We start from the raw sequence: 22,689 nt of genomic DNA on the forward strand, positions 1-22,689 counted from the left end.
TCTGTGTCACTCAAGACTGCTCTCTCAGCCTTCTTGATATAATCAACTTTCTCTAACCTACGTAGCCAACTGCTGACCAAATGTGGGCAACTAGTATTAGCATATATGGGAGTCCTTGTAGGCATGGACTAGTCGAGCCGAAGGGCATGTTTCTGTGCTGTATGCTTCTGTGACTCTGCACAAACTGTTGCAATCCTTCTCGATGTATGATCTGGAATTCTGAGAGGAATATGTCACTCTCAGTCCCTACCTGAGCCAAGGTACCTCCTGACTGCTCACTCACATCCTCACTCTGCAACTTACGCAAAATGCTGTTCCCCAAGTCGGCTTCCAGGCTGCAATGATGTCAACTATTGATCGACAGGCAGCATTCTTCCTTCTGATTGGGAGTCTTTTCTGATAAATAATCCATTTTTCAGGACATGGGAGTGTCCAGCATTTAATACGCTTTCCTTATTAAAGATCAGCTTTATTTGTCACATGCACGTAGAAACATCAAAACATAAAGTGAAACGCGTTGTTAGATGTGCTGAAAGGCCTGTTTCTGTGCTGTGGTGCTCTGTGACTGTGACCAACACAGCCCGAGGATGTGCTGGGGCAGCCCACAAATGTCACCATGCATTGGGCACCAGTGTAGCATGCCCACAACTTACTAAGCTTACGCCATACTCCTTTGGAAAACGGGAGGTAACCAGAGCATAAAGAGGAGATCCAAGCAGTCAGGAGGAAAATGTCCAAACTTCTTACAGACCGTGGTGGGAATTGAACTCTGATTGCTTGCGTTATGAAGCTAGCCACTGTGCCGCCCTAAACAGTAGCTTTGAACATAGAGTAGTAGAGCTTTGACCCACAACATTGTGTCAAACTAATTAAACTAATCCCTTTCTGCCCACGCAATGCCCACCTCCACCATTCTCTGCACAGTCAGTGGAGGAATTTCTTCAGCCAGATAGTGGAATTCATTGCCACAGACGGCTGTGGAGCCCAAGTCACTGGGTGTGTTGAAAGCGGAAGTTGATAGTTTCTTGACTAATCAGGGCATCAAGGGTTACAGGGTGAAGGCAGGAGGATGGGGTCAGTCATGAGCAATGGTAAAGTAGTCGCGATGGGCCAAGTGGCCTAATTCGGCTCCTATGTCTACGGTTTTATGGTCTTCACCCTTGGAAGTACATTACAAGCACCTATCACTCTCTGTGAAAGATAACTTGATTCATGCCTCCCGTCTCTTGCCCTTTAGTCTACCAGGTCATTTCGGCATCGATAACACTGTTGTTTGCCAGGACTTACAAACAGACTGGTCTAGAGAAGGGTGGCAGATTTTTATCCTTTAAGAACATTAATTTGTACAATAGTCCTGTAATTTTGTGGTCATTATGACTAATAACAGCTGCTTCTCTCAACAGAAAAAAATTCGGATAATTAACTGGTGTCGCAGTGGGACTTGAACCCTGGGCTCCGAGACCAGTAATTTAACCAACACACTATCACCACTGTAAGGACATGAGGAAGTGAAGTCACTCTGTGACACCCAGCACTGGGAGATAGTCCAGTTGGTCGAGGCACCGTCTCATGGCTCTGGTCACCTGCGTTCAGTGCTGACCTCCAGTGCCGTCCATGTGAATGACCTCAGGAATAAAAGTGTTCATGAATGAGGAGCATGTGATGGCCCTGCTCTGTACTTGATGAAGTTTTGAAGGATGACGGGAGGATCTCATTGAAACCTTCTGGAAACTGAGAGGCATGGATAGAGTGGACATGGAGAGGATGTTTTCATTCCTAGGAGAGTTTAAGATTTGAGGGCACAATGTTAGAATAAAGAGGCATCCCTCTGGAACTGAGAAGGAATTCCTTTAGCCAGGGGGTTGTAAATCTGTGGACTTCTTTGTCTTGGATGTCTCTGGAGGCCAGGTCATTGGGTGTACTTAAGGCAAAGATTGATTGGTCCTTGTTTGGTAAGGGGGGGTGAACGGTTACAGGGAGGAGATATGAGAATAATGCTGAAAGAAAAATTAGCCATAATTGATTGGTGGAGGAGATGGGCCAAATAGCCTAATACTCGCACTCATATCTTACGGTCTTTTCTGTGACTGCATGGGGATTTAATTCCACATCCAAAGGATGTACAGGCTAGTAAGTTAAATAGCTATTGAAAACTCCCACAGTCTGCAGATGAGTGTTGGAACTAGTGACAAGTTAATACAAGGAGATTGAAAGAGAGTGTTGTAAGTGGGTGTTTAGTGGCTAGTATGGACCCGATGGGCTGCAGGACTTCTTTCCATACTGTATGAGAACGATGCTTTATAGAACATAGAACATTGCAGCAGGGTACAGGCCCTGTGGCCCACTATATTGTGATGGCCTTTGAACCTACTCCAACATCAATCTAACCTTTCCCTCCCACATAGCTCTCCGTCTTTCTATCATCCATATGCCTATCTAAGAATTTCTTAAATCTCCCTCATGTATTCACTTCGGGGTCGGAGGTCTGAGGTTGTCGGGGTCTCTCTTCCCGCCACCACAGACATTTACACCACACGCTGCATCCGCAAAGCAAACAGCATCATGAAGGACCCCACGCACCCCTCATATAAACTCTTCTCCCTCCTGCCATCTGGAGAAAGGCACCAAAGCATTCAGGCTATCACGACTAGACTATGTAACAGTTTCTTCCCCCAAGCCATCAGACTCCTCAATACCCCAGAGCCTGGACTGACACCAACCTACTGCCCTCTACTGTGCCTATTGTCTTGTTTATTATTTATTGTAATGCCTGCACTGTTTTGTGCACTTTATGCAGTCCTGGGTAGGTCTGTAGTTGAGTATAGTTTTTGTATTTTTTCTTACGTAGTTCAGTGTAGTTTTTGTATTGTTTCATGTAGCACCATGGTCCTGGAAAACATTGTCTCATTTTTACTATGTTCTGTACCAGCAGTTATGGTTGAAATGACAATAAAAAGTGACTTGACTTGACTTGAGCTGGCAGGTCCGGAGCACAAAACTGGTCAGCAGGTTCGGATGTCAGATTCATGAGGACAGAGGTCAGATCAGCAGGCACTGAGGACAAAGACCTGTGATCCCTGTGGTCTGTGCCTTGAGGATGAGGGCTGGCGATCCCTAATGCGAGGTGGGGGTGATAGGAAGGGGTTTGTTGTCTTGTTGTACGTCGACTGCATCTTTTCTGTGCAGGACAGAATTGTGGGCACAATAGAAATGTTGGCACTGGAAGCATGGTGACATTTGGGGGCTGCGCCCAGTTGTTGTTAATGCAAACAATGCATTTCACTGTATGTTTTGATGTACATGTGACTAATAAAATTAATCTACTCGATCATGACCCCTGGCAGTGAATTCCACAGATTTACCACTCTGTGTAAAAGAAATCCACCTCTGACATCAACCCTGTACTTTCCTGCAATTGCTTTGAAATAATGCCCTCATATTAGCCATTCCCCGCGCCCCCCCCAGGAAAATGTGCTGCCTGCCCATTCTATCGATGCCATTAAGTTCATTATTTTGAACCAGAAGTGAATGCCTGGCATTTTGTGAAAGACTGGAAGCTTTCAGCTAGTTACCCAAACTAACAGTAACTAACAGTTGAAGACCGATAATCAAGCTGTTTTATTCCATTTGTCTTGTGGGAGCTTGCCCTGCACAGGTTGGTTACTGCACTTGGGAAGGATCTGTTAATCCTAGCAGGGTTTTTGGATCAGCCTGATAGTTAATTTGGTTTGGCTTGGTTTATTACTGTCACATGTACCCAGATACAGTGAAAAGCATTCTGCATACTGTTCATATTGCACAATGCATTGAGCTAAAATAAGGCAAAACAAGAAAGCGCAAGATTGTAATGAGGGAGATTGTAAAGCTGAGCATCCATCGTCAATGACCCCCACCCTCTAGAATGTGCTCTCTTATTGTTAATTATTAATTTGAGGTACAATGCGGAATTGGTTCTTCCGGCCCTTCAGGTTTCACCGCCTGCAACCCCTGACAACCTTGATTTATCCCGAACCTTATCACGGGACAATTTACAAAGACCAATTAACCTACCATGTATGTCCTTGGACAGTGCGAGGAAACCAGAGAACCCAAAGAAAACCCACGCATTTTGGAGGATGCACCCAGTATCTGATTCTCATTGCTGCCGTCGGGAAGGAGGTACAAGAAGCCTTAGATCCCACATCATCAGGTTCAGGATCCGAAATCGTCCTTCAACCATCCGGCTCCTGAACCAGAGTGGATAACTTCACTCACCTCAACACTGAACTAATTCCACAACCTATTGATTCACTTTCAAATACTATACAATTCATGTTCTCAGTGTTATTTAGTTTTTTATTTATATATATATATATATATATATATATTTATTTTTGTCTTCTTTTGCACATCGGTTGTTTGTGGCTAGTTTTTCATTGTTTCTATTGTATTTCTTTGTATCTACTGTGAATGTCTGCAAGAAAATGAATCTCAGGTATACGATGACATATACTTCGATAATAAATTTTACTTTGAACTTAGAAGAGTCCATCTTATTGTACAAGAGTTTGTTAAGAGAGAGATTGAAGCTGTGTATCTTAATAATAAAATCAACCGAAAAATATGGCCCTCCTCTTTGACAACAAGCCAGACAGCAGAGATATATTGTGCTTTAGACAATATCTCTGGGGTCAGGAGGACTGCACAGTGGACTCCCCCTTCACACGTGATTGTAATTAAGAGGCAGCCAAGGATATAGAACAGATTTGATGGGGGTCCCATCTGGTGCTCTGAGAAGCTAATTGCCAGGCTGCCACAGTGTGGGGGTGATGCCATTACTAGGGAATAAAGAAATGGGATCCGATGTGCCTGTGGGAGGTGAAATGCACACTGGCCATTTAACGTTGCACTCAGTGTTTGAGGGGAAATCAGTGTCCCACTTTCTCACATATGGGCAGGAACATATGTGAAATGGAGAACCCTCAGCGTCTTTCGGGGAACAATAGCCGAATACTGAAAAGCCCTTCTGTCTTGAATCCTGCCAGGTTTTGGTTAATGTGCCAAATCTGCCTTGATACCTCACAGCTGAAATCCAACTTACATCAAAGTAGAGTGCTAAATGCTGTTTGAAAGGCAATGAAGCTTTTTTAAAAAAAAAATCACAACAAAAGAGCCTCCATTTCTATACAAGGCTCAGGAAGAGGAAATATTCGAGATTCTGCAGATGCTGGAAATCCAGAGTAACACACAAAATGCTGGAGAAACTCAGCAGGTCAGGCAGCATCTGTAGAAAGGAATAAACAGCTGAACTTCCGGGTCAAGACCCCTCATGAGAACGGGAAAGGAAGGGGTTAGAAGCCAGAATCACTTTTCCTTTTCTCATCAAGCGTCCCCAGCTTCTTATTTTGGCTTCTGCCCCCTTCCTTTCCAGTCCTGATGAAGGAACTTAAACCATTTCATATTCTCACCACCCTCTTGAGTGAGATATTTCCATATTAGGACTTTTGAAGGGTCTCGGCCTGCAACGCTAACCCTTTATTCCCCTCCACAGATGCAGTCTGACCTGCTGTGTTCCTCCAGCATTTCGTGTGTGTCGCTTTGGAATACGAAACTTGTGTACGGCAACATTCCTCAGAGAAAAACGAATTAGATCTTAGTGACGGTGGTTGGAACATGAAAATATTTCCAATCAGTTCCCTGGAGATAAGTCGTGTGTTTATTACCCTCTACCTAAATGAAAAGGTATTGCATTTTTGTGTCTAATGACAATACTGGCTAGACCATTTCCGGAGTACCGTATTGCATTCAGTTCTTGTCACTCCATTATGGGAAGGATTTGGAGGCTTCGGAAAGGGTGCAGCTGAGGTTTATCAGGATGTTGCCTGGATTAGAGGGCACATGATATAAGGAGAGGGTGGACAAACCGGTGTGATTTTCTCTGGAGCTGAGGGAATGTACGATAAAAGTAGGGAATAAAGAAATGGGATCCGATGTGCCTGGAGGTGAAATGCACACTGGCCATTTAACGTTGCGCTTAGTGTTTGAGGGGAAATCAAGTGTCCCACTTTCTCACATATGGGCAGGAACGTATGTGAAATGGAGAACTCTCAGCGTCTTTCGGGGAACAATAGCCAAATACCGAAAAGCCCTTTTGTTTCGAATCCTGCCAGGCACAGATAGAGTAGCCAGTATCTTTTTCCTAGGGTTGGAATGCCTAATATGCGAGAGTATTCATTTAAGGTGAAAGGGGGTAAATTCAAAGGAGATATGTGGGGCAAGTTTTTTTTTATACAAAATGCTGGGTGCTAGGACTGTGCTGTCAGGGCTGATGGTGGAGGCGGATACGATAAAGTACCTTTCAAAATATCTCAAAAAGTCAGTGAAATACTCCTAACTGCCTCAGTCCTACATGGAGCCCTAGTCCAGACCTATGTGAGAATGGAACCCACATCCAAATAGCTCAGAAGTCACAGGGACATGAGCATCTAAATCTATCTCAGCCTGCAGGCTGCCCTGGGCTTACCTAAAGTGTATGTTTTTGTGCATATGTCGAAAGAAACAAAACTTCCTTCAACATTTTCTCTCTCCAAGTGGCAAGACTGCTTCAGCCACCACCATAGACCTTGCTGACTTACTCCAGGTAGGGTCCTGAATTTAAAATTCTCACCCTTCCATTTGAAGTTCTTCCAATGCTTTTCCCATCCCAGTCTTTATAACCTCCTGCAGTCCTTCAAGACCATCACTACAGAAGTTGTCTGTGTCTAAGACAAACTGCACAGTAAACTCTTTAAACCACTTTTGATAATGCTGTTTACATGGTATTTATGCTTTTTATTTCATATCTGTACTTTAAACTCTAACTTTATTTTTATATAATTCTTTATACATTACAATTGTAAAATGTATTTTTATCGCAAGTCACACCAACACACCATAGCAAATTGCTAATACATGTACTTTATACTTTATTGTTGCCAAACAATTGATACTAGTATCAATTGGTACAATCGTCACAGCGATATTTGATTTTGTGCTTTGCGCTCCCTGGAGTACAAATCGATAGTAAGTATTAAAAATTTAAATTATAAATCATAAATAGAAAATAGAAAAGGGAAAGTAAGGTAGTGCAAAAAAACCGAGAGGCAGGTCCGGATATTTGGAGGGTACGGCCCAGATCCAGGTCAGGATCCGTTCAGCAACCTTATCACAGTTGGAGAGAAGCTGTTCCCAAATCTGGCCGTATGAGTCTTCAAGCTCCTGAGCCTTCTCCCAGTAAATGTAAATGGCGAATAAAATGTAAATGTAAATGGCAAATAAATTTGATCTTTACTCCTTGAAGAACTCTGCCTTTCTTCAATTCTGCTCTCAGATACAGCCCTGATATTCTTTTCTCCTCCTTCAGTGCCCCCACATCCATTGGTTAGTATCTAAAATATCGGCATTACCCCCAAAAACCATTTTGCCTCAGCACGTGATATCTCATTTAAGGATATTGACGACAACCTATCGCTTTTGACTGATAAACAGAAAAGTTTTTTCAGATGCTGGAAATCCAGAGCAACACACACAAAATGCTGATCCTGAAGAAGAGTCTTGGCCTGAAACGTCGACTGTTTACTCTTTTCCATAGATGCTACCTGGCTTGCTGAGTTCCTTCTGCATTTTGCATATGTTACTTTGATTTCCAGCACCTGCAGATTTTCTCTTGTCTGTCACACACACAAAAGCCTGGAGGAACTCAGCAGGTCAGGCAGCATCTATAGAGAGGAATACATAGTCGACATTTAAGGCTGAGACCCCTCACCAGGCCTGGAAAGAAAGGAGGTAGAAGGCAGAATAAGAAAGTGGCAGGTGTGGAAGGAGTGAAAGCTGGCAGGTGATAGGTAAGACCAGGTGAGGGCGTAGGTGGGTGGGTCAGGTCAAGTCAAGGGAATAAAGAGTTGATGCTTTGGCCCGAGACCCCTTCTAGTCCTGATGAAGAGTCTTGGCCCAAAACGTTGACTGCTTATTCCTTCTGCAGATACTACCTAACCTGAGCTTGATCATAAGACTATAAGACATGGAAGCAGAATTAGGCCAATCGGCTCATTGAGTCTGCTCTGCCATATCGGTTTTTGCTGGAGTTCCTCTAGCATTTTGTGCATGTTGCCCTTTAGAATTAGTTTTGATTCACTTGTCTTCTGTGTCCACATAACACACCGTCCAGTGTTGTTTGTTGAGGAGCCAATGAGATAGATCCTTCAGTACAGAGAGTTCGTGCTGACCATCAATCACCTATTTACACTAATCCCATTTTATTCTCCCACATGCTCAAGAAATCCCCACAGATTCTACCACTCAGCTACACACTACAGGGAAATTTACAGGAACCAATTAACCCTGTTAATGTCATTGTGAATTGTTTAGGAAAGATGGTATATAAATGCATGTTGTTGCAGTTCTCACAGTCTATTTACACGTCCATATAGGCCATTTCACTAAAACAGTGCATTGAGCTAGCACAAGGTAGCACTGAGGTAGCATAGAGTATTGCAGTAACAGAAAATGAGACAATCAGATGCAAGGCTATGATGAGGTAGATTGTGAGGCCAAAAGTCGATCTTATCACACTTGGAGGCTATAATGAGCAGCGTGTTTGAGCACATACCACTTGAACACTTCCGCTAATGTTGGAGATAATAAGGACATCACTTTAGAACAGAGATGAGGAGGAGGATCTTTATTTATTTTAAAAAAATTGAGATACAGGGCAGAATAGGCACTTCCAGCCCTTCTTGCTGCACTGCCCAGCAAATCCCCCGATTTAATCCTAGACTATTCACAGGACAATTTACAATGACAAATTAACCTACCAACTGGTACGTCTTTGGATTGTGGGAGGAAACTGGAGCACCCGGAGAAAACATGGTCACACACCCCTTACAACTCGAGCTTCATGAATCTCAGTTCTCTGTTGGAAGGCCGAGTTTCTTAAAGGCATCTGTTAGTCTTGCGAAACAATGGATCTGCGCCTGGAAAGTCTTCACTCTCCAGGGCGCAGGCCAGGGCAAGGTTTTATGGAAGACCAGCAGTTGCCCATGCTGCAAGTCTCCCCTCTCCATGACACCAATGTTGTCCAAGGGAAGGGCATTAGGACCCATACAGCTTGGCACCAGTGTCACCACAGAGCAAGGTGTGATTAAGTGCCTTGCTCAAAGACACAACACGTTGCCTCGGCTGGGGCTCGAACTCACGACCTTCAGGTCGCTAGTCCAATACCTTAACCGCTTGGCCACGTGCTGAGTTTCTAACGCTCGAGCAATGAGATTAATCGTGCAGATTCTCATCCCTATCCTCTTTGCTGTGAAGAGGCAGATTGTTGAAAGAGATTGAGCCTAAATTCACTCAGCAGCCATTTTATTAGATACACTGCACACATGCTCATTATGCAAATATCTAATCAGCTAATCATGTGGCAACAACTCGATGCAGAAAAGCAAGCAGACATGGTGAAGTGGTCCGGTTGTTGTTCAGAGCAAATGTCAGAATGGGGGAAGAAATGCAATCTAAGTGACTTTGACTGTAGAATGATTGTCAATGCCAGACAGAGTGGGTTTGACTATCTCAGAAACTGCTGATCTCCTGCCACGCCCAACAGTCTCTAGAATTGTGTGAGAAACAAAAACATCCAGTGTTCTGTGGGTGAAAATGCCTTGTTCATGAAAGTCACCAGAGGACAATGGCCAGACTGGTTCAAGCTGACAGGAAGACAACAGTAACTCAAACAACCCCGTGTTATAACAGTGGTGTGCTGAAGAGCATCTCTGAACGCACAACATTTCGAACCTTGAAGTGGATGGGCTACAGCAGCAGAAGACTACAATGTACGCTCATTCACAACTTTATTAGGTACAGCAGGTACCTAATAATGTGGCCACTGAGTGTAAATAATTATGCAGCAAATTCTGGAGCAGCCGGCACTGGAATAGAGTTGCTTTGACAGCTCGCTGAATATCTGTAGCATTGCTTTAAATTCTCTCAAAATAGCACAACCCAGAATCTTCCATCGCCGTGTTATAAATAGAAGCCAGTGTGACTTATTTGTCAGGTCCGTTGTCATAGCTTTTTATGTAATTCTATTGTAAGTGCACACTCTCCGTGTCTTTGACATGAAAATTGTTGGCTCTTGCCAAGGGTTCCTGTTCTGGAGCAACGCACACCAAGCGCTGGAGGAACTCAGTGGGTCAGGCAGCAAATTCCTCCTCCTTCAGCCTTTTACCTGTTCTAGTTATCCCCTCCCAGCTTCTCACTTTGTCCCCCCTTCCCCACCCACCTACCTTCCCCCCTCATCTAGTCTCACCTATCCCCGACACACAGGAGATTCTGCCGATGCTGGATATCTAGAACAACCTACACTAAATGCTGGAGGAACTCAGTGGGTCAGGCAGTGTCTACGGAGGGGATGTTTCTGGCCAAGTCCCTTTATCCGCTCTCCCCTACCAGCTTGTGCTCCTTCCACTTTCCACCCACTCCCTTTTTATTCCAGTTTCTGCCCCCACCTTCCTGTCTGGTCCTGATGAAGGGTCTCGACCTGAAATGTCAGCTGTCCGTTTCTCTCCACAGATGCCGCTTAACTTACCGAATTCCTTCATCGTCTTTTGTGCTGCTCTGAATTCCAGCATCTGTAGTCTCCTGTGTCTGCATTATCATTTCCTACCTGACATGACGTTGCCATGGAAATGTGAGCCCTTTCTCATTCTGTCTGACAGTGGCCAGTACTCCATCAGAACGGGTAGCACAGAGTGTAGATGGTGTCATTGCAGCGTAGAGAGCATCCTGATAGTGTAGCAGTTCGTGTAACACTTTAGAGTACCAGCACCCTGGGTCCAATTCCCACCACTGTCTGTATGGAGTTCATATCTGACTGTTCGGGTGCCCCAGTTTCCTGCCACACTCCAAAGGCATACTGGGTTAGGGTTAGTAAGTTGTGGGCATGCTCTGTTAACACGGGAAGCATGGCGACACTCACGGGTTGTTCTCTAGCACATCCTTGTGCAATTACCGTGTTGGTAATTGACACAAACTGTCGCATTTCACAGTAATGTTTCGACGTACCGTACATGGGACAATAATCTTTAATCTTCAAATGGGGAAATGGTGGGTGGGGATGATTGGGTTTGGGGTGGTAGTCGAGCTGAGGAAAGTGGGAACCTGGGAGGCAGTAGCAAGGTTTGGGAGCTGCAGGAACTGCGAGGTTGGGAGGTAGGCAGTGGGAGAACTGATGAGAAGTAGATGGGTGATAGGTAAGAAGGAGGTAGAACGGTAGGACCATGGGGATGAAGGTGGGCCATGGAGGCAGGGGTGGGGGTGGTGGGTGAGGAAGATGGAAAGGAGAAAGAAAGCAGGGGTGCTTAGAAGTGTAAACAGCAGGAATTCTGCAGATGCTGGAAATTCAAGCAACACACATCAAAGTTGCTGGTGAACACAGCAGGACAGGCAGCATCTCTAGGAAGAGGTACAGTCGACGTTTCAGGCCGAGACCCTTCGTCAGGACTAACTGAAGGAAGAGTTAGTAAGAGATTTGAAAGAATTTGGATCTCCCCCTCCCACTTTCAAATCTCTTACTAACTCTTCCTTCAGTTAGTCCTGACGAAGGGTCTCGGCCTGAAACGTCGACTGTACCTCTTCCTAGAGATGCTGCCTGGCCTGCTGCGTTCACCAGCAACTTTGATGTGTGGTGCTTAGAAGTGTGATGTGGATTGGCGAGAGAGGAGAGGTGACTGCTTGGGATGAGTCACAAACAAATATTTTTTTCTAACCCAACCCCCCCACTGTGGGCTGGTGACACAGGCAAACATAATGGAGAAATAACAGGAAAACACATAGAAATCTCAGTGTTTATATCACAGGCCATTCAGCCCATCATGCCCAGACCAAGGTTTACTTTTCAGAGGATGTTCTTCCCTTCAACCTGTCACTCTGCCCTTCTCCATCTGCTTATTACAGCTGGAATGTACATGGAGCCAAGTCTGTGCCAATTCCATGCTTACTTTGGCACACACACAAAATGATGGAGGAACTCAGCTGGTCAGGCTGGATGTATGGAGATGAATAAACAGTTCATATTTTGGTTCGTGCTTACCTTGATAGTTTTAGTCTGTAGCTTGAGTCCATTTAAAGTGTTGATGGCTTTGTCGGCGTCATTTGGATCCACGTAGTTTACGAAACCGTATCCTAAGCTCTGACCTACAGAGAGAAGGAAGAAGGTACTTATGTTCCAGTAGGAATAATAAAGAGAAAGAATCTATTGGCAGTCAGTACGATGGTCTCATAAATCCTCTGTATCAATTGAGGACTTCCCTGTTCTTTTATAGGAACTTCTCTTATGGGCAACTCTGGCTTTTCTTGCCTATCTCAAGTTGTCATTGAGAAAAATCTCCTCAAAGTTGAAGGAAACTCAGAATATCTTCTTTGACCGTCACCAATTTTACAGACGCACAATAAAACATCTTATCCAGATTCATCATGCCTTGATATGGTAACTGCAATACCCAAGACTATAAGATACTGCAAAGAGTTGTGGACACAGCCCAGTCCATCATACACACCAGCCTCTCCCCCATCGGCTCTGGCTGTAGATCCTACAGCCACCATAATCTAGGCCTCTCCACCTTGGTCATTTTCTCTTCTCCTCTCTCCCATTAGGCAGAAGATTCAAAACTCTGAAAGCACGAGCAACTTGTGGGAATGAATTCCATTGATTCATCAAAGAATTCTTCCTCATCTCTGGCACTGTGTCAGCTGGTCCTAGATTCCCCCAGCACAGGAAATATCTTCGCCACGTCCACTCTTGAACGGACCTCTTATATAGTAAACGTGAGCTCTTGAGCTCTAAGTCTATCTTGTTATGGCCTTGCAACTTATTGTCTAACCTGCACTGCACTTCCCCTGTAATGGTAGCTCTTTGTTATGCATTCTCTTATTGTTTTATTTTTCCTGCTTCAAATCACTACTGTAATGAAATAATCTGTATTGATGGTATGCAAGACAAGTTTTTCACCATATGTCAGTCAGTACATATGGCAGTAATAAACCAATTTACCTATGGTGTGTGGCTTGGAAGGAACGTGGAGGACTTGGCATTTCAATGATCCACTTCACTAGCCCATCTGGTCAGCTCAGGCCTTGGGGATTAAGGTAAAAGGGGGCAGATTTAATAGGGATCTGAGGGGCATCTTTTTCACCCACAGAGTAGTCAGTATATGGAATTAACTGCCAGGGAAAGTGGCTGAGTCATAGATTCATAGAGCACTACAGCACGGAAACAAACCCTTTGGCTTATTTAGTCCATGCTGAACTCATCTTCTACCCAGTCCCATCGACCTGCACCCGAACCATATACCTCCATACCCCTCTCATCCATGTAACTATGCAAATTTGTCTTAAATGTTACAGACGAACCTGCATCTACCACATCTGTTGGCGGTTCGTTCCCCACTTATACCACCCCCTGAGTGTGGAAGTTTTCCCTCAGATTCCCCTTGAATATTTCACCCTAAACCTTTGACCTCTCATTTTAGTCTCATCCAAGCTGAAGGGAAAAAGTCTGCATGCATTCTTTCTGTCTATGCCCCTCATAATTTTGACTGCCTCCTTAAGATGTCACCTCATTTTCCTATGCTGCAGGGAATAGTGTTCTAACCTATTGACATTTTCTCTGCAACTCTGATCCTCAAGTCCCAGCAACATCTTTGTAAATTTTCTCCACACTCCTTCAAGCTTATTGAAATCTCTCCTGTCAGTACATTAACAACACTTAAAAGACACTTAGACAGAAAAGGTTTTGAGGGCTATGGGCCAAACACAGGCAAATGGGACTGGCTTAGTTGGACATCTAGGTCAGCATGGAACAGCAGAATCTAATTTACTTGATGATTGGGAAGCAGGACTCTAGTTAGGATGGACAGCTAGGGTGACCATATGCGAGAGTGATGGGAGGGCAGAGTGCAGGATGGTGAAAGGTAGGAGGTCAGTGAGGAAGGAAGCACTAATGAGTCCAAATCTGACAATGTCAGCCAGATTACTATCTGTTTCAGCTCCTCCTCTGTAACAGGAATGGGCAGTGTGAGAATTGACCAGAACTAGATCAATAATGGCCATGTCCAGTGACCTTTCAAAGTTGCTGTGCAAGTTGATAAGGTTCTTACGAAGGTGTGTTGGCCTTCATTAATTGGGGGATTGAGTTCAAGAGCCATGAGGTAATGTTGCAGCTCTATAAAACCCTGGTTAGAACATACTTGGAATATTGTGTTCAGTTCTGGTCACCTCATTAAAGGAAGGATGCGGAGGTTTTAGAGAAGGTTTACAGGAGATTTACCAGGATGCTGCCTGGATTAGAAAGCATGTCGTTTGAGGGTAGGCTGAGCAAGCAAGGACTTTTCTCTTTGAAGTGAAGGAGGATGAGAGGAGACTTGATAGAGGTGTACAAACTGATAAAAAGGCATAGATCGCGTGGATAGCTAGAGACCTTTTCCCAGGATGGAACTGATTAAAACAAGGGGTATAATTTAAAGGTGATTGGAGGGAAGTATAGGGGGAATGTCAGAGGGAGTTTTTAATACAGAGAATGGTGGGTGTCAGGGTTCTGGTAGAGGCAGATACACTAGTGACATTTAAGATACTCTTAGATAGGCACATGGATGACAAGATGACGGAGGCCTATGTAAGAAGGAAGGATTAGATTGAAGTTAGAGTAGGTTAAAAGTTGGCACCACTGTATGAATGGCCTGTACTGTGCAGTAGTACATGTTCTAATGGTGTATGAAGGGCTGCATCCTTGTTTGGGAAAAATGCATGGACCTCTCCAGTTTACAGATGACGTACTGTATTTTAGAAAGTGCGTATATTGTTGAATACTGGAAACAAAGATTTTTAAATCGATTTTTTTTTCCCTCCAGTATCCTGCCTTCAGCTATGTTCGAAAAAAATTCTGGAAATCTAGTGATGCTATTTTTGCTCCATTTTTAGAGTGCTATGTTGCCATGACAATCTCACAAAAATTATTGTGCCATGTGCAGAGACATAATCCAGTCAGCAAGTACAAATCACTTTTGGTCGATCAAATTTATGTTTTGGCTGCCTGTGCTCCAGTTCACCCGGAATGTGTCTGATTCACTGAGTCAAACTGATCCTCACCAATTTTTATCGATGCACATCCTGTCCAGATGCATCACGGTTTGATATAGCAGCTGCTCTGCCCGTGATCGCAAGAAACTGCAGAGTTGAGAACACAGTTCATCACTTAAAGTTCAAAGTAAATTGATTATCAAAGTATGTATATGTAATCATATACAGTACAAACCTGAGATTCATTTTCTTGTGGGCATTCACAGTAAGTCCAAGAAACACAATGAAAATCTGCACACAACAGGGATCAGGAAACAACTAATATGCAAAAGACAACCAACTGTGCAAATACAAAAAGAAAAAAAAGAAATAAAAGGAATAATACATAAAAACTCAATAAATATCGAGAACGTGAGACGAAGAGTCGTTAAATGTGAGTCCGTAGGTTACGGGAAAATTTCAGTGATGGGACGAGTGAAGTTATCCCCTTTGATTCAATAGCCTGATGGTTGAGGGGTATTAACTGTTTCCGAACCTGGTGATGTGGGTCCTGAGACCCCTGTACCTGCTTCCTGATGGCAACAGTGAGAAGGGACGACGGGCTGGACGATGGGGGTCCTTGATGATGGCGGCTGCTTTCCTGAGACAATGCTCCATGTAGATTAGAACGTTAGAAAGGTTTTGACAAGAACGGGTCATTTGGCCCACAAAGCTTGCCAAATTCCTATTCACGTAGTGTGTTGAAATAACCATCAAGTTTAGATTTGAAAGTTTAAGGTACTACTCTCAGCTACACAACTGAGTGTGCTCAATGTTTGTGCAGGCTTTACCGGTGATGAACTGTGCCATATCCAATTCTTTTTGTAGGCTTTTCCATTCAAGGGCTTTAGTGTTTCCATACCAGGCAATGTACCCTCCACCACATATCTATAAAATTTTGGATGTCATGCCAAATCTTCATAAACTTCTGAGAAAGCAGGGGCGCTGTTGTGCTTGCTTGCTTGGTATGGATGAGCTGGTCCTAGGGCAGATCCTGTGAGATGATAACCCTGAGGAATTGAATGTTGCGGAGCCTCTGCACCTCTGATGCCCCAGTGAGGACTGACTCGTGAACCTCTGCTTCCCTCTTCCTCAAGTCGATAACCAGCTCCTTGGCTTTGCTGACATTGAGTGAGAGGCTGGCGTTATAGCACAACTCAGTAAGATTTTTCAACCTCCCTCCTATAATCTGACTCATCACCACCTTTGATTCGGTGTACGACAATGATGTCATCAGTAAAGCTGAATATGGCATTAGAGCCGTGCTTAGCTTCACGGTCGTAAGTCTAAAGTGAGTAGAGCAGGGGGCGAAGCACACAGCCTTGTGGTGCACCCACGCTGATGGAGATTGTGGAGGAGGTGTTGTTGCCAATCCGAGTAGACTGGGGCCTGTAAGTGAGGACATCAGGGATCCTTTTGTGCCAGGAGGGTATTGAGGCCTATGACTTAAAGCTTATTCATTAGTTTTGAGAGGATGATAGTATAGAATGTCGAGTTGTAGTCAATGAAGAGCATCTTGATTCTTCACAGTCTAATGTTCTAGGGTTGAGTGAAGAGTGAATGAAATGGCGTCTGCTTTTGACCTGTTGTTAAGGTAGGCAAATTGGGGTGGATCCAAGTTCAGTCGCCTCTCAGGCAGGAGTTGATATGTTTCATCACCAACCTCTCAAAGCACTTCATCCCAGTGGGTCTAAATGCGACTAGATGATAATCATTGAACCACGTTCTTCTTAGGCACCGGTATTACCAAAGCAGGTGCATACCTTAGACTGCTGAAGTCTGCACATCGCAGGAACCAGCTTTGCCTCTGTGGACTCTGTGTTTCTCGCTGCCTCAGTAAAGCAGCCAGCATGGTTAAAGACCCCGGGCAGTATATCAGGAGAGGAATAAATAGTCTTATTTCGGGCTGAAGCCCTTTTCATCATGTATGTCAGTGATAATAAACTTGATTTGAGTCTGATTCTGCGTGGCTGACTAATCCATTGATTCCTGGTCAAAATGACACAAGGATTCATTGGCCTCCTTGCCCACCGAAAAACGTCCTTTAATGTAACTGGGTGCCAGGAGAATTATGGATAGTTTTTTTGCATGCCATCCATACAGATGATTGCCGGAGTATAACAGGAAATCAATAACAGAATGCAGAATGAAATATTCCAGTTACAGAGGAAGTGCAGTGCGAGTAGATAATGATGAGGTAGATTGTGAGGTTAAGAGTCCATCTTATCATACACTCAGACGTCTTATAGCAGCAGGATAGAAGCTGTCCTTGAGCTTGGTGGTACGTGATGTCACTTTGAGGTCCTAACGAGACAAGTGGGATTGGTGTAGATGGGAATAAAAATTGACATGGAGATGATGGGCTAAAGGCAGTGCTGTACAACTTTATGACTCTTATTTAAATATAAACTACTGTAACTATGACATTGACATGTCTACTGTTCTAGATGGCAATATAGACCTGAGTGAAGTTTGAGCCTGCTAGCATTTTTATGTCAGAAACAGGATACAGCTTTCTCCTCTGAATTTAGAGACAGCAATCTTTTAGACCTTGAGGATGAAAAGAGATTTTGTAGGAGTGTACTGTATAAGTTAGGATACAGAGATAGAGTGGACAGCCAGTGCCTTTTCCCAAGAGGGAAATGGCTAATACAAGATGTTAAGGCGATTGAAGGAAAGTATGGGGGGGGGGGATGTCAAGGTAGAACTTCTACACAGACAGTGATGGGAGAATGGGATGCCCTGCTAGGTGTGGTGGGCGAGGTAGATACATTAGGAAGATAGAAGAGGCTCTTGATAGGTACAGGGTTGAAATAAAAATGGAGGGCTTTGTGGGAGAGAAGGGTGAAATTGATCTTTGAGTAGATTAAAGGGTTGGCACCACATAGTGGGTCAAAGGGTCCATGTTCTACGTTCTCACTGTAAGGAACTTTTCTATAGAATGATGGATTATCAATGTCAAAACCGGACGTCATGGTAGCATGGTGGTTAGCAGGACACTATTACAGCTCGGGACGTTCGAATTCGGACTTCAATCCTGGCATCCTCTGTGATGAGTTTATATGTCTTCCCTGTGAAATGCGTGGGTTTCCTCAGGGTGCTCCAGTTTCCTCTCACAGTCCAAAGGTGTACTGGTTAGTAGGTCAATTGGTCATTGTAAATTATCCCGTGATTAGGCTAGGGTAAAACCGGGGATTGCTGGGCAGTGCAGCACGAAGGGCTGGAAGGGCCTTTTCCACATGGTTTCTCTAAATAAATAACAAGGAATAAGCCATTTGGGATTTTTTTACTCAATAGTTGGAACATTTTTGGAACTCTCTACCTTTGAGGGCAGTGAAGACACTGTTACTAAGCTCCTGTCAGAACAACAGAGATTCGCTTTATTTGTCACATGTACATGAAAACATATAAACCTATGGTGAAGTGCATCATTTTCATCAAATAAAATCAGTGAGGATGGTTCTGGACAGCCTGCAAGTGTCTCCATGCTTCCAGTCCCCACAATTCACCAATACTAATCCATATGTCTTTGGAATGTGGGGAAAAGAACTGGAGCACCCGGAGGAAACCCACACAGTCACGCAGTGTTGTGGTAGGAATCGAAATTCATTTGGTGATACCATGCATCTATGTAAAAAAAAAGCCCCGAAATTACCTTTAAATAGCCCCATCCCTCCCCACTGATCTCCCTCCTGGCACTTATCCGTGTAAGCGCTACACATGCCCTTACACTTCCTCCCTTACCACCATTCAGGGCCCCAAACAGTCCTTCCAGGTGAGGCGACACTTCACCTGTGAGTCGACTGGGGTGATATACTGTGTCCGGTGCTCCCGATGTGGCCTTTTATATATTGGTGAGACCCGACGCAGACTGGGAGACAGCTTTGCTGAACACCTACGCTCTGTCCGCCAGAGAAAGCAGGATCTCCCAGTGGCCACACATTTTAATTCCACATCCCATTCCCATTCTGACATGTCTATCCACGGCCTCCTCTACTGTAAAGATGAAGCCACACTCAGGTTGGAGGAACAACACCTTATATTCCGTCTGGGTAGCCTCCAACCTGATGGCATGAACATCGACTTCTCTAACTTCCGCTAAGGCCCCACCTCCCGCTCGTACCCCATCTGTTACTCATTTTTATGCACACATTCTTTCTCTCACTCTCCTTTTTCTCCCTCTGTCCCTCTGAATATACCTCTTGCCCATCCTCTGGGTCACCCCCCCCCTTGTCTTTCTTCCCGGACCTCCTGTCCCATGATCCTCTCGTATCCCCTTTTGCCAATCACCTGTCCAGCTCTCGGCTCCATCCCTCCCCCTCCTGTCTTCTCCTATCATTTTACATCTTCCCCTCCCCCTCCAGCTTTCAAATCCCTTACTCACTCTTCCTTCAGTTAGTCCTGACGAAGGGTCTCGGCCTGAAACGTCGACTGCGCCTCTTCCTATAGATGCTGCTTGGCCTGCTGCGTTCACCAGCAACTTTGATGTATGTTGCTTGAATTTCCAGCATCTGCAGAATTCCTGTTGTTTGTGTTTAAATATTCCCTACTCACTTTAAAAGCTTTTGTTCTCTGGGGTAAAGATTCTGACTGTCTACCTTATCTATACCCCTCATAATCTTAAAAGCCACCATCAGTCTTCACTCAGTGTCCGATACTCTAAGGAGAACGGTCCGATCTTTCCTTAGAGCACATTCCCTGTAATCCAGGTAGCATCTTTCTGGTAATGTTCTGTCCTCTGTGCTCAGTACAACAAAAAAAACACCCCTGAATAATTCTATTTCTCACAGACACTAGTAATTCATCATCCCTCCCTCCCTCACTCAAACAGAAGTAAGAACAGAACTTTGTAAAGGAAATCAAAATGATCTGCTTTATGTTATATAAGAAATAATGTTTGCAAATTTTATTACAATGTGATCCAATGCAGTCACATTATTTCTGAAATATAAATGACTTAAGTGTAGTATAATAGATTGTGGGATATAATCTAGTGGGTAACAAAATGACTGAGACATCATCGATTGATGTCGTAAACTATGTACAATCTCTTCAGAATCAGAATACCAATCAGGCTTATTGTCACTGGTATAAATCATGAAATTTGTTGTTTTGTGGCACTAGTACAGTGCAGACGTAACAAATTACTATGTTTCAATAAAAATAAATAAATGAATATTAGAAAAGAGGAATAGTGAGGTAGTGTTCATGTGTCCACAGATTGTTCAGAACTCTGATGGCTGAGGGGAAGAAGCTGTTCCGAACACGTTCCAAAGGTGGTACAGGCTAGAAGGTTAATATGTCAGATGGGTGTAATTGGGTTGGAAGGGCCTATCACTGTGTTGTACCTCTAAATAAATTAATAAATAAAACATTAGGTTTGTGTCTTCGGGCACCTGTACCCCGCCCCCCCCCCCCCGGATAGTAGTAATGAGAAGAGGGCATGTCCTGGGTGATGAGCGATCTTAGTGCTGGATGCCACCTTCTTGGGGCACTGCCTTTGGGAAGATGTCCTCGATGGTGGGGAGGGTTGTGCCCATGATGGAGCTGGCTGAATCTTCAATGTTCTAAAGCCTCTTCTGACCCTGTGCCTTGACGCCTCCATACCAGATGGTGATGCAACCAATCAGAATGCTCTCCATAGTGCATCTGTAGTAATTTGTCAGAGTCTTTGGTGACATACTAAGTTTCCTCAAACTCCCAATGAAATATAGCTGCTAGTGTGCCTTCTTAGTGATTACATAAATATGTTGGATCCAGGATGGTATTGATACCTTGGAACATGAAGCTGCTCACCCTTTCCTTTGCTGACCTCTCAGTGAGGACTTGTGTGTGTTCTCCCAACTTCCCCCTCCTGAAGTCCATAATTAACTTCTGGGTCCTGCTGATGTTGAGTGCAAGGTTGTTGTGACACCATTCAACTTGCCAGTCCATCTCACTCCTGTATGTCTCCTCATCACCATCTCAAATTCTGCCAACAATAGTGGGATCATCTGTGAATTTATAGATAGCATTTGAACTACGCCTAGTGCCACAGTTAAGAGTGTAGAGAGAGTAGACCAGTGGGAAAAGCACTCATCCTTGAGGTGTGCCTGAGACCCAGAGCTGTTAAAACTTACTATTATATTTTTCATTTAACTTAGTTATTTCCTGGTGAGAAGCAGGAGTAAAAATCTTTGGTTTGAACCAAGTTTTAGTTTTATATAGTAAAAAAAATTTGTGAAAGATGTAGTTTATTAAAATCCCAGCTGTTAGTGAATGGTAACCACACAGAATTTATATCAGTTTTTCAGAATAAAGATTTAGTGGGAAAAATGCAGGCAAACGGGACTAAACTGGATGATCAGCATGAATTGGTTGGGCTGAAGGGCCTGTTTCCACTCTTTCATTCTGTCACTGTTATAACCAAACACAGTTTGTGCTGAACTCAAATATCATTAACCTTTTCTCAGTAATCCTGTAAGAATCCCGTTTTATTCTCCCCAACATTCCCAGCAATTCCCCCCGGATTCTACCCCCTCCTAAACACTAGAGGGAATTTACTGCGGCCTATCAGCCTAGCAACCCATCGGCCTCTCCTGATAGCTATAGTGTTCCATTCGACTCTGCAAATCTCTGTGAGGCGTCTGGGGAAGTGGAAGAGCAGTGTCTGCCGGCCTGAGTCCATGCCCACTGGATGCTGGAGGATGAAGACCTGTCCTGGGGTTAAAAGTCTGTGTATGTTCCTGGGAGGGAGGGAGGAAGAAGGCTTGTTTTTGTTGTTGTTGTTTGCTTGTTCTGTTCCGTGATGTTCTGCTGAGCATCGTGGGCAGGCTGTACTGGTGCTGGACTCTTGTGAACAGTCCCCAGCATACCCTCAGATGTGTTGGTCGATAATGAAAACGGCACATTTTATTGTATGTTTTGATGTATGCGTGAGAAATAAACTTGAATCTTGAGGCTACTGCTGGTAAATCTCCTCTGCACCCTCTCCAGTGCAGTCATATCCTGATTATTTTTCATAAACATAAGAGATTCTGCAGTTGCAGGAAATTTTGAGTAACACACACAATATGAAGCAAGTTTGGCAGCATCAATGGAGGGAAGTAAACAGTTGACAATTTGGCCCAAGACCTTACTTCAGGACTGGAAAGAAAGGGGGAAGAAGAAGGGGACCTTACTCCCTTCATAGATGCTGCCTGACTTGTTGAGTTCCTCCAGCATTTTGTGTGCCTTACGACAAAGTTGTATATTTCATATTCTTTCTAAACCATGTGAGACTGTCAACCACACGTTTACATGAATTCTACGTTAGTCCCACTTTTTATTGCCCTCGCAGAGTCTACCAGTCACCCACACACTGGAGGCAATTTACAATAGCCACTAACCTACCATTAACCCATGTCTTCGGGATGATGGAAGAACCCAGAGCACTGGGGGAACCCCACGTAGTCACAGGGAGAATGTTCAATACCAGGAACTGTTCCACTTGTACACCTCATAACAACACATGAAAATCAGAGCAGGAGTAGGCCGCTTGGCTCCCCCCCCCCCCCCCCCGCCACTGCCAAGCCTGCCCTAACATTC

The 22,689-nt window shown here is 44.2% G+C and overlaps 1 protein-coding gene across 3 annotated transcripts in view; it reads right to left on the bottom strand.

Moving 5' to 3' along the window:
- The window catches only part of elavl3 (ELAV like neuron-specific RNA binding protein 3), a 139,840-nt gene that overhangs the window by 32,985 nt on the left and 84,166 nt on the right, over positions 1–22,689 (bottom strand). For all 3 annotated transcript variants that reach the window (XM_063036039.1, XM_063036040.1, XM_063036038.1), the window contains exon 3: positions 12,101–12,204. In XM_063036039.1, coding sequence (XP_062892109.1) covers positions 12,101–12,204 — 104 coding nt within the window. The remainder of the gene's footprint in view (positions 1–12,100; positions 12,205–22,689) is intronic.

This window comes from Mobula hypostoma, chromosome 29 (genome assembly GCF_963921235.1).
Source record: "Mobula hypostoma chromosome 29, sMobHyp1.1, whole genome shotgun sequence".
In the NCBI taxonomy this organism is placed as follows: domain Eukaryota; kingdom Metazoa; phylum Chordata; class Chondrichthyes; order Myliobatiformes; family Myliobatidae; genus Mobula; species Mobula hypostoma.